Here is a 15,512-nt window from a genome sequence, read left to right on the forward strand (position 1 = left end):
GTACAAAATGCACATCGGTTGAAATCACCAATGCCGGCAATGGAAACAATTTTAACGCTCATGCAATTTATCAGAATATCGTCTGTTACACTGCACTGATCAACAGGGGCTCGTTATAAATGTCTGAAATACACATATTCTATAGACCTATTGAGTCATATGTTACAGACCTACTGATATGAGTCACAGCACACATAAACATTTGTCATTTCAGACATTTGTAACGAACCTGTGCTCCGTCGCAAGATCACTCACTTCAAACGCTATCAGTTTCACGCGTCTCGGATCCACGGTTCCTCAGTTTCAGACGACATGTCAAATAACGATGCTGTTATAGAATCTACCGACTGTTGTCGGGTTCCCATACAATCAACAAATACATTCACGCCTGGATTCTTCACAAAATGAGCAAAGAGAAAAGTTCGAATTAACTTCCAAAAATAACTCCCTCGTTGAGGTCAAGGTTCCATTCACGGTGTTCACTGTATTTATCCATGCGCGAAATTTGTTCCGGGGGAAAATCGAAACAATTTCAAATCTAACTTTCAGCTCAGATTTCTATTGAAAAACTGGAATCACCCTATAGACATATCATACGCAATTGTATTGATACTAAATTGTGGAATAAATTTGAAGTGTTTGTTAAAATGTCAAAGTACTACTTTGTTTGCCAATCAGCACGCGACAAAACGCTGTTCAAACTATTGAACGAAATTGTGTGAACTGTCGATAAGGCGGGCATTTTTAATTTTTAATTATAAATTATAAGTTAAAAAAGAACATAAGAGGCAGAGAAAACGTAAATATAAGTATTGAACTGTTTTTGTATGATATTTATGATCTATTTGAATGACACAGCTTTGCAAGCAAACAAATCATAATGCGCTAGCGCGCACTATGTTGTTTGCTTGCAAAGCTGTGTCATTGAAATAGATCATAAATACCATACAAAAACAGTTCAATGCTTAAATAGACCTCACAAGCTTGATCATTTACATTATACAAATAAATCCAGGTATTGACCGAAGTTAAAGGCTACAATTGTTTTATTATTTTACAAAACAGTAATGTAAGCAATCTAAAAAGAAAACACAACAAAAAAGCTTCGGAAGTGGGACGGTGCATTGTTTGGAGACACGTCATAATTCTATTTTTAGAAACACCCAGTCCTTCAACAAAAATCACGCGCTCTAAATCAATATCGTTTTTTATCGGTGGACACTTGATGCACTCCTGGCCAATCATTTGTCGGGAGTAATATGAAAAAATTATAATCTTCAATTTCAATGAAACGATATTGACAGATCAAGTAAGCACTCCAGTAATCATCTTCACTTAAACAAATTATTTAGAGCTATTCGTGGTGTTTCATAAAAATGCTTTAACCATAATTTCACATGACGTCATTTGTATTACAAGTGATTTAAAGCTCTATTATGTTTCGTTCATAACGTGATGTGTATTAATGTACAGACAACATTTTTTTTTTGTTTTTTTTGTTGTTTTTCATTTAATTTTGAGTGCCTCGTCACTCCACTTGTCGTCATTATGCACTCATCTTTAGTTTTGATTTTGTACTTTTCTGTAGACGCCGAGGAACACTTTCATATTTCCTTGCAATGGATATGTTGCTTATTCCGAGTGTTTTATTGTGGAAACCTGTGTCTTGTGTCATGCCATATTATAGAAGTTGACATTTTGTTACACCACACATGTACGTGTTTATGAGTAGAGAAACAAGGAGCTTCAGCACTCTGGTGGAATTACATTATTAACCTGGTCAATCCCTTCCGAAACCAGTACTAACAACTTAATGAACTTCCCCGGTTTGGTCTCCGAATTCAGATTTGACTCTATTTCACTTCCTTAATTGTTAGAATAAAACCAACCTCAAAACGAAAAATGTACATTTCAATTAATTTAGCATGATAAATATATACGGTAGATGCTTACCTTCTGGACAGGTTCAGCTGTACGAAAACATACACAGGAGTTTGACTTTTAAAAGTAGAACCAGCACATTCTAAGGACAGCTAAGAAATTACCTCAAAATCGAATGTTGATCCTGCTACCACGGAATTTGATCTAAGTCCGTGCTGATACGCACAATTGAGGGTATTTATTTCAAAAGATTTAAACATATTTACATACAAAGGATAGGTTTTTACGTACGGCATGAGTAACTATAATCACAAAGGTACATTGCATATCAATGTGGTGTCCTTCTAACGTATCATTAGTAAGCAATTATTGTCAAACTTTAAAAAAAAATTCAATGATTGCCTATATAAAGGAATGTATTGATGATGTAACATATACCTTATACAGTGTAGTTACAGTATAAAGTGATTTAAAACTCCATTATGTTTCGTTCTTAAAGTGAATGTGTATATATGTACAGATAACATTTGTTTTGCATTTAATTTTGAGTGCCTCGTCAGTCCACTTGTTGTTATTATGAACTCATCTTTAGTTTTGATTTTTAGCTCACCTGCCCGAAGGGCAAGTGAGCTTATGCCATGGTGCGGCGTCCGTCGTCCGTCCGTCGTCCGTCTGTCCGGCGTCAACTTTTTACTTTTAAACAACTTCTTCTCAATAACCAAAAGGCCCAGGGTACTGATATTAGGCCTGTAGCATGCTGGTATGAAGGGCTACAAAGTTTGTTAAAATAAATGACCTTGACCCTCTTTCAAGGTCAAAGGGGTCAAATATGTTAAAATCTTCAAACGACTTCTTCTCAATAACCGAAAGGCCCAGGGTACTGATATTAGGCCTGTAGCATGCTGGGATGAAGGGTTACTAAGTTTGTTCAAATGAATGACATTGACCCACTTTCAAGGTCACTGGGGTCAGGTGTCTTAAAATCTTCAAACAACTTCTTCTCAATAACCAAAAGGCTCAGAGTACTTATATTGGGCCTGTAGCATGCTGGGATAAAGGGCTACCAAGTTTGTTCAAACGAATGACCTTGACCCACTTTCAAGGTCACTGAGGTCAGATGTCTTAAAATCTTCAAACAACTTCTTCTCAATAACCAAAAGGCCCAGGGTACTGATATTGGGCCCGTAGCATGATGGGGTGAAGGGCTACCAAGTTTTGTTCAAATGAATGACCTTGACCAACTTTCAAGGTCAAAGGGGTCAAATGTAAAATATTCAAACGACTTCCTTTCAATAACCAAAAGACCCAGGGTACTGATATTGGGCCTGTAGCATGCTGGGATAAAGGGCTACCAAGTTTGTTAAAATGGATGACCTTAACCAATTTTCAAGGTCACAGGGGTCAAATGTTTTAAAATCTTCAAACAACTTCTCAATAACCAAAAGGCCCAAGGTCCTGAAATTAGTCCTGTAGCATGCTGGGATGAAGGACTACCAAGTTTGTTCAAATGAATGACCTTGATCCACTTTCAACCTGATGTCCTTGTTCGACATTCAAGGTCACAGGCGTCTTCTTTAAAATCTTTTAATAGGTTCTTAAGAATCAAACATTGATATTCTGCCTGTAGCTGTATTTCAGTCCACTTTTAAGATTACAAGTGTGAGATTAATACCAGGTGAGCGATGCAGGCCCATTGGACCTCTTGTTCACTTTTCTGGTGACGCCGAGGAACAGTTTCATATTTCCTTGCAATGGATATGTTGAAAATATATAAGAAATATAGAATGTTATATATAACCCAAATTACATCTGTCAAAAATCATATTACCTATAGGTACTCGCTTATCAAAATCATATATCATGGATATCCACCGATACAATGTTTTGTTAGCCGAGTAAAAACCCCTTGAAATGTATCGAAACGCTCAATCAACTCGCGCAGTCTGAGATGTCAGATAAACAAATACGATTAGTGTTGCCTACATATTTTCAAGGAGATAGCACTGGTCATCAAGCTATCCATATTTAAGTCCTTTTCTGTGATATCTAGTGATAATAATCGTATATCAGTACTAAGGGGGACGCAACTATTATCAAATTTCTAGATAATGACATTCAATTACATTTGGGTTTTAAAATCATAGTGTACTTCACTGATTTAAACTATTTGACTATGCAAACTCAAAGACATAAAGACCTCACAAGCTTGATCATTTACATTATATGAATATATCCAGGTATTGACCGAAGTTAAAGGCTACAATTGTTTTATTATTTTACAAAACAGTAATGTAAGCAATCTCAAAAAAAAAAAAAAAAAGCTTCGGAAGGGGGACGGGGCATTGTTTGGAGACACGTCATAATTCTATTTTTAGAAACATCCAGTCCTTCAACAAAAATCACTCGCTCCAAGTCAATATCGTTTTTTATCGGTGGACACTTGATGCACTCCTGGCCAATCACTTGTCGGAAATAATATGAAAAAATTATAATCTTCAATATCAATGAAACGATATTGACAGATCAAGTAAGCACTCCAGTAATCATTGTCACTTAAATTATTTAGAGCTATTCGTGGTGTTTCATAAAAATGCTTTAACCATAATTTCATATGACGATATTTGTATTACAAGTGATTAAAAGCTCTATTATGTTTCGTTCATAACGTGATGTGTATAAATGTACAGACATTTTTGTGGGTTTTTTGTTGTTTTTCATTTAATTTTGAGTGCCTCGTCACTCCACTTGTTGTCATTATGCACTCATCTTTAGTTTTGATTTTGTACTTTTCTGTAGACGCCGAGGAATACTTTCATATTTCCTTGCAATGGATATGTTGCTTTTGTTGAGAAAATGAAGAAGTAGGAGAGGAAGTCTTTTTAAACGCCTAGCATTTTTACCACTTAAATACACAAAGATGATGTCCAAACTCGCGCTATAGTCAGCAGTTACACAATGCCTCGTTTCTTAAGCAACAATACTATTTTCTGGAGAATGTCATAATCTGGCGCCATTACGTCTTCTGACATGGTACTTTGTGCGTCCTCTTCTCGCTCCTCGCCTACACCGGAAAATGAAGCTGGGCGTTTACCACACCCAGGCACAACTGAAGTTAAATTAAAACAAATCTTAATTTCATATTGATAATGAAGTAAACGTTGTTGACTCTATAGATATTTCATAGTTAGAATAAAGTATTTTTATTTCCCGTTCTTTGTGTCTAACAATTGATAAAATGATTAATGCAAAGTTATATAGCAAACGTCTTTGACATCATAAGCTGATAACTAATTTCTCGGGTATAAACAAAAATATGTTCCCCGCTATGCAAACATCTCGCACATATACAACCACGCAAACATACCTCCTTCAACCATGTTCTCGGCGACGTGAGCTTGGTCAGAAATTTTAAGGGCAACATAAAATTCCTCAAATCCAGATTCTTTTGTACAAAGCACATCTACAAGTCGTAAAATCCTCTCTATTCTTCCAGACGGTGCCAAGACATACTCGGACAGTCGAGGAGATATCACAGATTTCGTCACCAGATGAGGGAGCACCAATGGAACATCAAGCATATTGTCGCACAGATATGATACATTTTGAAGAAGTTTCTCCTTTTCTTTTGGTACTAAAGGTTTGCCTGAATATAAGCAATACTGTAGCAGCAATACTATGAATTATGCGAGAGGTGATTACAACAATTGCGTTACGATAAGCTAACTATATCACTACCTTCATAACTGATGTGATAGGTTGGACATATGGTATAGTTGAGTCCTTGATGGCATGGACGGAATACACCAGTATTATCCATTGGAATATGTGCGTAGGTTAATTAGCATCCACACCATCAGAGATGCAACCAAATACAGAAATTCTGAATCAGAATTATATATGACAAATTGACATTTGTAACAAAATGGGCTGTAAATTATATAATTAATGATAAAGATTGTTACCATCATCTTATAACATGTAAGATAGCTGGTATCGATAGGGAGCAGCACTTAACACAAAAGTACATTTGGGGTCAAATCTTAAGATTTGGGTAACACCGTGCATTGATTGACGGGGGTACTGTTGAATTGTAGATAGTGCTTTAGGGCTATATCCATCTAGTGGCGGCCAGGTCAGTAATGGATCACACACCAGCCAGGGGTAACTGTGTTTGCCATATGTCACATCTAGCATTGTTGTTTTGGTTGGGGAAAAGATTAGAAGTTAACTTAAATTGCTGCACGAACCTCATTTCGTATGTACAGTAGGTGGTACATAATCATGAATGGTTAATAGTGTATAGATTGTTAAAAGTACTTGGGGAGAATTCCACAGGAAATCTTAAACTGAGAGACGGGATGCGGGGTTCGGGATTGTGAGCTACTGGAGAGAGACCAGAGAAGGCCTCGGCTGGAGGTGCCTGGGATGGCTCGGGTACAACACTTGGTGTGCCTTAGAACTACATGTATGTGTTTGATGTTGTATCGCTATATAATCTTGTGCAGGTAGATTTGCTGTCGTGTTCCAGAAGCATGTTGTTCAGCTTGTTGTGTTACACGTTGATGCTTCATTACATCATAGTTCACCAAGTTTTCTCTGTCCCTGGACAGGTGTCTCCACACTTTTCCCGGTGAGAGATATCCTTGTCTCACACTTGGGTTTAGACAGGGGGGTTCCCAAAATCATAACCATTGCACGACGCCTGGACCGAATCTGAGAGTGCCTAATGAGGTATGCAGTTATATTCTAAGGAATATAACAATATATCATCGTTATTTAACAAGGCTTAAATCAACCAAACGTTCATCAACGAGAACAGTCAAATGAATTATATATTGCCATAGAAGTTGTGATCAAAAATGTTTCTTCTTAATTAACCATAAAGATGTTAAATTTAATCCACCAATGAATTATTTTGAATAATAATAATATGCAACATTTGAGAAAGCGCCCTATCTAGCAAGAATAAGCCACTCTAAATCGCTTTACAGTACAAAGGTATACCATTTATATGCAATCAATGGATTTACATTAATCAATAAAAGTTTGAGGACTTTGCAGGTGATGCCTTATCAGGCGCTTACTATTAGCCATATTCAACATGGCTAATATCTTCCTATGTGTGTATGCCTGTATGTGTGCTATAGTGGTATTGTGTTCTGTTTGTAGTGGGACCGTGTTCCAACGGTATAATTTATAGTGCCACCTCTCTTGAATGCTACAGCACAGATACCGCAGCATCCACCCCAGACTATTTTATACTCCACCTGGGTTGTTGGAGTTGTGTGGGCAGGAGAAAAACACTTTCTCTGAATATTCCATGCGTACAACGACTTCGGGGATCGAACCCCGGCCGCCTGCGTGGAAGGCCGGAGTGTTAAATACTTGACCAATCCGCCCATTTTCAATGGGAGTATATAAAATATTTTTTGACAAAATCGTAATTCAACATCACTCGTGCAATGAAATTTTAGCAAGTAAATTAACTAAATTGAGACTAGAGGAAAAACAGAAATGCAAAACCAGACTTCCAATAACATAAAAGCCAGAAGTTTTGATGACATATATGGTGTAAAGTCAATAATAAAAGTCCGATACCTTTTCCCGTGTTTCCACTTGCTATATGACAAGCTTCCAAAAAGTCCCGGATGTGCACAGCTTCGGGTTTCTTCGCCCATTCTCGGATCACCTGTTGAAATTTCTCGTCTTCCTCATCGTCACCATAACGTTGGGTAATTGTCTGAAGTACGTTCTCCTCGATGTTCAAGGTTCTACCCAACATTTGGAAGTCTTTTCCTATTAATTTTCGTATAAACATCATAAAGCAAATTTCGATTTGTGACAAACTGTAGCAAATTACCATTTTTTGTCATTTAAAAAGAAATAAAAAGAATTTTGTTTTTAATTGTAGACTTGTAGTTTAATTAAACTTATTCATTGACAAATTTGGTCGAAAATGTTCCTAATGGGTCCAATCTGCTGTTAAGAATTATACCTCAAAGTAGTCTAACTAAACCATTTGTCTTTCAACACTTCCTCATACGCCACAATTGATGTATCGTCATACTTTATAAAGGCAAATTCACTGGACAAATGGTGGCAACATAACGAGATTTTACTCTATGATTTAACCGATGGTTCAGTAACATGCATGTACAAACAAGAGGATCGTGGGCTTTAACGGTCACCTGAGTGCTAAACCGGATGTTATCGATGTTGCCAAATGAAAAAGAAATCATTTTGTAACAAAGGTAACTTGAACTACCTGTAATGCAAAAGTAGTGTGAAAGATCTGGGTAGTATATGTACTATGTACAAATAGTGGTTCTGTCTGTCAGCTGAATTATGTTAAAGCAACTTAAGACCCTTCCATCTATAAGTAAAGTTAACCTCCTCCCCAGGGGGAAACGTGAGACCAAAGGGTCAACAAATTCACAATTTTGGTGAAGCACATTAAGACCCGTTTATCTATGAAGAGTATTTGATTCTACCATATCTGGATCTTGTGAAGAAGATTTTTGAAATTTTAGTCAGTTTAACTCTTTTTTGCCCCGCCCCTCAGGCTCCTTGGGGCTGGGGACCATATAATTCACAATTAAACTATAAGTAAAGTTAACCTCCTCCCCAGGGGGAAACGTGAGACCAAAGGGTCATCAAATTCACAATTTTGGTGAAGCACATTAAGACCCGTTTATCTATGAAGAGTATTTGATTCTACCATATCTGGGTCTTGAGAAGAAGATTTTTGAAATTTCAGTAAATTCAACCCGTTTTGGCCCCACCCATTAGCCCCTGGGGGTCAGTCAGGGCTGATATAAACTATAGTAAAGTTTACCTCCTCCCCAGGGGGAAACGTGATACCCCAGGGTCTTGAAATTCACAATTTTGTAAAAACACCTTAAGACCCTTCCATTTATGAAGAGTATTTGATTCTACCATATCTGGGTCTTGAGAAGAAGATTTTTGAAATTTCAGTAAATTCAACCCTTTTTGGCCCCACCCATCAGCCCCTGGGGGTCAATCAGGGCTGATATAAACCATAGTAAAGTTTAACTCCTCCCCAGGGGGAAACGTGATACCCCAGTGTCATGAAATTCACAATTTTGGAAAAACACCTTAAGACCCTTCCATTTATGAAGAGTATTTGATTCTACCATATCTGGATCTTGAGAAGAAGATTTTTGAAATTTTAGTCAATTTGACACCCTCCTCAGGACCCTGGGGGCTGGGGACCATTTAATTCACTGTATTTATGGACCTTTGGCCATGGAAGGTTTCTGCAAAATTTCATTGAAATTGGTTCAGGTACTTTGGAGAAAATGTCGAAAATGTAAATTGTTTAAGGACGCACGACGCACGACGCACGACGCCGGAAAAAGTTCGATCACGATAGATCACTTGAGACTTTGTCTCAGGTGACCTAATAAAATGCATCTAAGTCATTGGTATTTATCTCAAATAAATCAGTCAATAATAGTACATATATCAATAAATATACAGATAACTTTTTACCTTGTGCTTGTATTTTAGTGCAGTAAAAATTCAGTTCTGCTGGAATTTGTACCTCTGAAAGATTGCCACGGGATACATTCTGTTGGTTTTGCAGTAGTTGCTACCATATCCAATATAATACACAAGAATACAGCATCAGCAGAAATAAAGGAACATGTTTAAAATATTCCTTACACAAGGGTATCTATGAGAATCGTGGGTGTTCTGGATAGGCCCCTTTATAAACAATGTTTTCTCTATGATTCTAGTACTTTTCTTATCTATATTATTCAGTAAATTTTCATAAAATTTCACTATATACATGTATATACTGTTTTTTTGTAACAACTATGACTGTTTCTATCTTAGTGAAATATTTAATTTACGAAAATCAACATGGAGCAAAACAAACTTTAAAAAAGTAAATAAATAAAATATAAATGAATACAAGTATTAGCTTTCCAAAAACTAAGAGGGCTACCAACAGCATTATTTATTAGTAAGCAGTTATAGTACAGTGTGAGATAGATGGGTATGTAGAAGCTGGCGTAGTTATACTGATAATTTATTTAAAATATATATATAGGATTATTCCTCAAGGCCTGTACAAACCCTGTTACATAATATATACATGTGATTTCGTGTAAATGCCCTAACAGGGGCATCCATATCCAATAAGAAAGTGATAACATGAGTAGCATGCAACCAATGACTAGTACTACTTAAAATATTAGAATCAATGACAATTACAACGCAGGTCACACTTATACCAGATCCGGATTGTCAGGACCAGCATGTATTTTTTGGTATTTTTTAAAGTTATTGTGCAAGTTAGAAAAATTGTTATATAATTTAAAAGAACATATAAATACTTATACATAAATAAGAAAATTGAAAAAAAAAATTGGTTTAGTGACCCAGATCCTGCCAGGACCAAAACAGTCATTACTTAAACAAGGACAGGGAAAACCGGGACCAAATATTTATTTTAATTATAATTAACTCAATTTTAAAGCTTATTTTATGTTGTTATTTCATGTAGGAAATACAAGAACACCATACTTAATGTTTAAATAAAATAAAAAAGATATGTTTCAAATACTGTTTTTACTTGTTATTACGGCTTTTGTGATTTTGCTTTTTTACTAAAACCAGGTCTGGTAATGTCGTATGTTGGGTATGTTTTGGATTCCTGTTTCAAATCATAATGCAATGCATATTTTTTTATACAAACTTGTGCTAAAATACATTTTTATTCAGGTCATATCAATTCATTAAGGTAGTTGCATTTAAAAACAAGAAAGAAACACATTAAAGCACTTGGTCCTGGTTTTCCGTCTAGTTCTGGTATTAGTATGAACCTGAAATGGCACAATTCGGAGCTCTCTGATTTTATCAATTCCCGACCATAACTTAACAACATCGCCGCCGTGCGTGGAATAGCAGAACAATGTCTTACAATCCTGTATGAACATGCGCATCTATCTGGCTTTATCCATCACATTTTGTTTGCAATTAATTTCCCCACTTGTACCTCTACGAATGGTGACATCACAGACAGCAGGTAACCAATCACTGCGTGTAAAGTATGTTATAATATATGTTATATTTTCTTTGCTTCATCGTATCTTTTTGAAATGTTTGGCTGAAACGATCGTTTCTTCTTAAGAATTGACGAGAAAAATGAACACTTAGCATTGCTTGAAAGTGGATATCTTATTGCATCTGTGTGTGCTCTTAATAAAAATGTATATCTTACCTGAATCCCAACGCTGATTTTCTCAACCTGTCCGTCCGTATGAGTTTGTACCTGTCGGCATTCATTTACAGACGATCTCACCTCCAGGAGGAGCTCCAGTACAGTGTTGTCACGTGATTTATCGGAGTCAAGTATACCAACCAAACCTTTCTCTAGTTGTTGAAGTTTATCATTCACCTGGAAATATGTTTGATTGCTAGTTGAGTTGAATTCATTAGAATCATAAAACAGTCCTGTTTCGTTTGCCTATCGCAACGTGAACAATGTACATGTAACCACAGGTTTCGCGTCAAATATACAAAATTACTAAACATCAATGACGTCCTATTGTCTTTTTGTCGTACGAGACGACTTATATGGGATCCTCTGCAGCATCGGGGATTTTTCGGTGTCTTCAACTTAAGGGACATCAAAGAGACCAAAATCGATCTGTTAACCACATTGCCACTTTGGATCTATTTTTTCCCTATTTCACTTGTCTACATTTTATTTTCGTTACTGTATACCTAGACATCCATAATCATATTTCCTTGGATGTTTCGAAGTCGTTAAACCCAAAATAAACAAACAAACAAGTAAAGAAACGAAAGAATCTATGAATTGGTGATCTCTGATCTGTTAACCATACAATATAATAATAATAATAATAATCTAGCAGAAATCTCCTAAGCAGTTTAAGTGCCTGAAACACGTATGAGACAACTGCCACAGTTCATACAGTACCTTGGAAAGGTCAGTCTCCGTTTTAGCCAGCCTCCTACTAATTGACAAATGGCGAGCTTCCAGAATTTTGTTTACATCTTGGAGTTTGGAAATTTCTTCAGGCCCAGGTTTATTACCGGCAATAAACGGTCTAGGAGGTCCAGTAGTAGCATTTCCCATCGAACTCAATTGTCTGACCGTTGTTTGAAGTGTGTCTTTCATACGGTCGTTTGCATTCATCATTTGGTTACTATCTTTAGTATAAGACAAAACACGATCCTTTAATAAATTATAAATTTCCTTAAGTGTTTGTTCCTCTCCACGTGCCGTCATTTGTAAGTCGATTTAGAGTACCTGTCAACAAGAGTAGCTTAACATTATACATAATAGGGTATTGGTTACAAACATACCTTATTTAAGCTGCAACAAGCTCCCTAAAAGATTGAATAGCGTGCTTGAATTTTAACCCCATGATGAGTTGTATTTTTTTTAAACCCTAATTTAGCATCGATCGATGTTGAGATTAACGTACGTAGTTATCAAAATATGCAATTACTTCGGAATAAGACATAAAGGCAGATTTCAAAATAAATACTTATTCGACATAATGACATGTCAGACTCTTCTGTTACCAAACTGAATGGCGGTATAGCTTTCAACAGGTAGTTACTGTGAAATCATGCCTCCACATGAAGCAGGTATGAAAATAAACTGTACATATGGTGATATTTCGTAGCATTCTGATTGCTTAATGTAATATGTCGGTAAAATATGTTTTGAAGGTAGCAGTCTTTATGCCTTATTACAGATAAAGATAACTTAGCTCTAATTTCAATATATGTTGACGTTCTCTTTGCTTTCGTAAATGGGCACTGTTCAAAGTCATAAAGATGCCGAAGTAACAACATAGACAATAATACATAATATAATTCTACAAAAATATACATTTGTTTGTTTGTGTTTGCGAATGGCGTTAAATACACGCATGGTCACTACACTGCCTTTATATATAAAACCGAGAACAAGAAAATATCCCTCTTTCCATATGCATGGTTACAATGTCTGTCAGCGTCTAATATATTGTTTATTTCTGTCGATCTCGCGAATTTAACCTATCTATACCCTCCAAACACGTAGCATGTACATTTTGTACTTTCAATCAGTATCATTTAACCCATTGACACCTAATGACGCATTTGGACTACCTCAAATCAAAGGATAGTTTGTATTCAACTCAATTGAAAGGCGGCATATCAAGAGCGTTCGAAGTAGGTATTGACAATGCTCTGAATTTGCATTGGAATTCACAACATCAATTTGTGTTCCATAGTCAATCAAAGCTGGTTTATTTGGGCATCGTAGAGCCACAGAAAGTTGGTTGACCATTGCAGGACACAGAAATACGCCTCTGATATCTTCATTCACCTGTTCCTAAGGATCTTAGGAGTTCAGAAGCTGTGTGAACTGATCAATGGACAAAAATATAAGTTCTGTATAATCTATTTTCATACAATACAAACAAACACTCGAACATTCATGCGCTTAAACACAAATACGGTGGACAATATTATATAGCTACATGATAATAGCCCCCGACACCATGAAGCTATATCATTTCCGTTAATAGAACGGACGCTCAAAACAACTGAGCTGCACTGTAACTGATCACAGGCGATCATCCAAGCTTTGTTTCGCTACACTTCATACTGTGTTAATGCACTTCTGCAATTCTGTTTTTTCTCCTTGTACATGACATGTGATATTATCGATAGGCTTGGGTATCCTTTTACTAGTATATTACTTCCTTCTACACCGATAACAAATAAGCCCCTGATAGAGAGATATCTGATAACATTTACATTCCACCTCTTTTTCTGTACATAGATATGATAAACATGAACCCTTCACTTTACATAGACTGCCACCTCGAGTTATCATCATCTCAAATTCAACTAATAACGCAACATCCCAGACGTTATGGTTGGCGTTCTAATGAACTATTTGACATATCTTAATATAACTTATATTAGTGGAATATACTTATTGTGATGTTCTGAATACTGTTGAGAAATCCACAAACTCCATCAAATCATTCGCTACACAGGTTTTAATCGAAGTCTTTATCGTCGTCACAAGCTCCTGTCCTAGTGAAACGACAATACTAGCTTCTACAATAACTGGCGTAAGTCATTAAACACTGTTAACTTTCAAGGTACATTTTTCATTTAGATATAAATCAAGACATTTGTTGACTTACCATACATTCATTAAACTGAGCGATGTTACTATTTTTGAAGTTCTGGAACCTCAGCGGTGAAAAAATGTGTCGTTTCACTCGGTGACATAAGTTATCGTACCTGTTACAAGTAGCCTATTATCGACTGTGCACACAGTACACACATCATATAATATATTTGTTTATCAATTATATTCAATACAAATCAATGAAATCCATTTTAGTATCATATATTATATATGCACATTATATCTTGTATTTTTTGTGGCACTCAATTTACGATAAACCAATTTTACATAAAATAGATTTTGATCTATAAATCCAATGTTAGTAAACAATGCTTATCTTTTTGAAAGATCCTGAAGACGTGTACGTGGTTGGTGGGGCTAAATTGTAAAAATAGACCACCCATTGGTTTCAGCTTGTTGATAAACTTCCTGTTACTTTCACCATGACACTTGAAAACAACAAATCTTTAGAAATACATATGTAACCATATATTTGCATCTTTTGTCGTTATATAAGTAAATAAATTTCCGATACATGTAATTTTGGTTATCAATTTCAATATAAAAAATCAATTGCAGTCGGGTTTTTTTGTTTAATTTGATATTGTTAAGCATATAAAACTTTAAACAACCGCTATTATGTAATACAATTACTAAGAGTGGAAATTTACCGGTATAAAGCTTTATCAGCTTAATGACATAGAGATGATTAATATGGTTTATCGGTATTTAAAACATCTTTCTATTTCAACTGCTTAAACTATTTGAGGTGATGATGCCCTGCTGCTAGTGTGTGTAATTGACTCTAATTCAGCCAGAAATTTGGCTGTTGGTGCAAGACCAAATAAGGTGAAATGCAAACTGGAGAAATGTAGATCTATAAAATATGAAAATGTAGCAGAACATTGATCTATAAGATATTGAGAAATGTAGCAGAACATTGATATATACATTGTGCGAGAAATGTAGCAGAACATTGATATATACATTGTGCGAGAAATGTAGCAGAACATTGATATATACATTGTGCGAGAAATGTAGCAGGAGATTGATCTTTAAAATGTTGAGAAATGTAGCAGGAGATTGACCTATAAACTGTGGAGAAATGTAGCAGGAGATTGACCTATAAACTCAGGAGAAATGTAGCAGGAGATTGATCTTTAAATTGTGGAGAAATGTAGCAGGAGATTGACCTATAAAATGTGGAGAAATGTAGCAGGAGATTGACCTATAAACTGTGGAGAAATGTAGCAGGAGATTGACCTATAAACTGTGGAGAAATGTAGCAGGAGATTTATCTTTAAATTGTGGAGAAATGTAGCAGATGATTGATCTTTAAAATGTGGAGAAATGTAGCAGGGGATTTATATTTAAATTGTGGAGTAATGTAGCAGGAGAATGACCTTTAAAATGTGGAGAAATGTAGCAGGAGATT

The 15,512-nt window shown here is 35.9% G+C and overlaps 1 protein-coding gene across 1 annotated transcript in view; it reads right to left on the reverse strand.

Moving 5' to 3' along the window:
- Positions 1-4,340: 4,340 nt before the first annotated feature.
- The window catches only part of LOC110440388, an 11,731-nt gene continuing 559 nt past the window's right edge, over positions 4,341-15,512 (reverse strand). The window contains exons 2-8 of the mRNA XM_021483453.1: positions 13,874-13,977; positions 11,855-12,187; positions 11,132-11,308; positions 9,394-9,493; positions 7,480-7,677; positions 5,246-5,524; positions 4,341-4,987 (exon numbers count right to left, since the gene is read on the reverse strand). Coding sequence (XP_021339128.1) covers positions 4,830-4,987; positions 5,246-5,524; positions 7,480-7,677; positions 9,394-9,493; positions 11,132-11,308; positions 11,855-12,166 — 1,224 coding nt within the window. The 5' untranslated portion in view covers positions 12,167-12,187; positions 13,874-13,977 and the 3' untranslated portion in view covers positions 4,341-4,829. The remainder of the gene's footprint in view (positions 4,988-5,245; positions 5,525-7,479; positions 7,678-9,393; positions 9,494-11,131; positions 11,309-11,854; positions 12,188-13,873; positions 13,978-15,512) is intronic.

The sequence above is a fragment of the Mizuhopecten yessoensis genome, unplaced genomic scaffold, assembly GCF_002113885.1.
Source record: "Mizuhopecten yessoensis strain PY_sf001 unplaced genomic scaffold, ASM211388v2 scaffold11179, whole genome shotgun sequence".
Classification (NCBI taxonomy): Eukaryota; Metazoa; Mollusca; class Bivalvia; order Pectinida; family Pectinidae; genus Mizuhopecten; species Mizuhopecten yessoensis.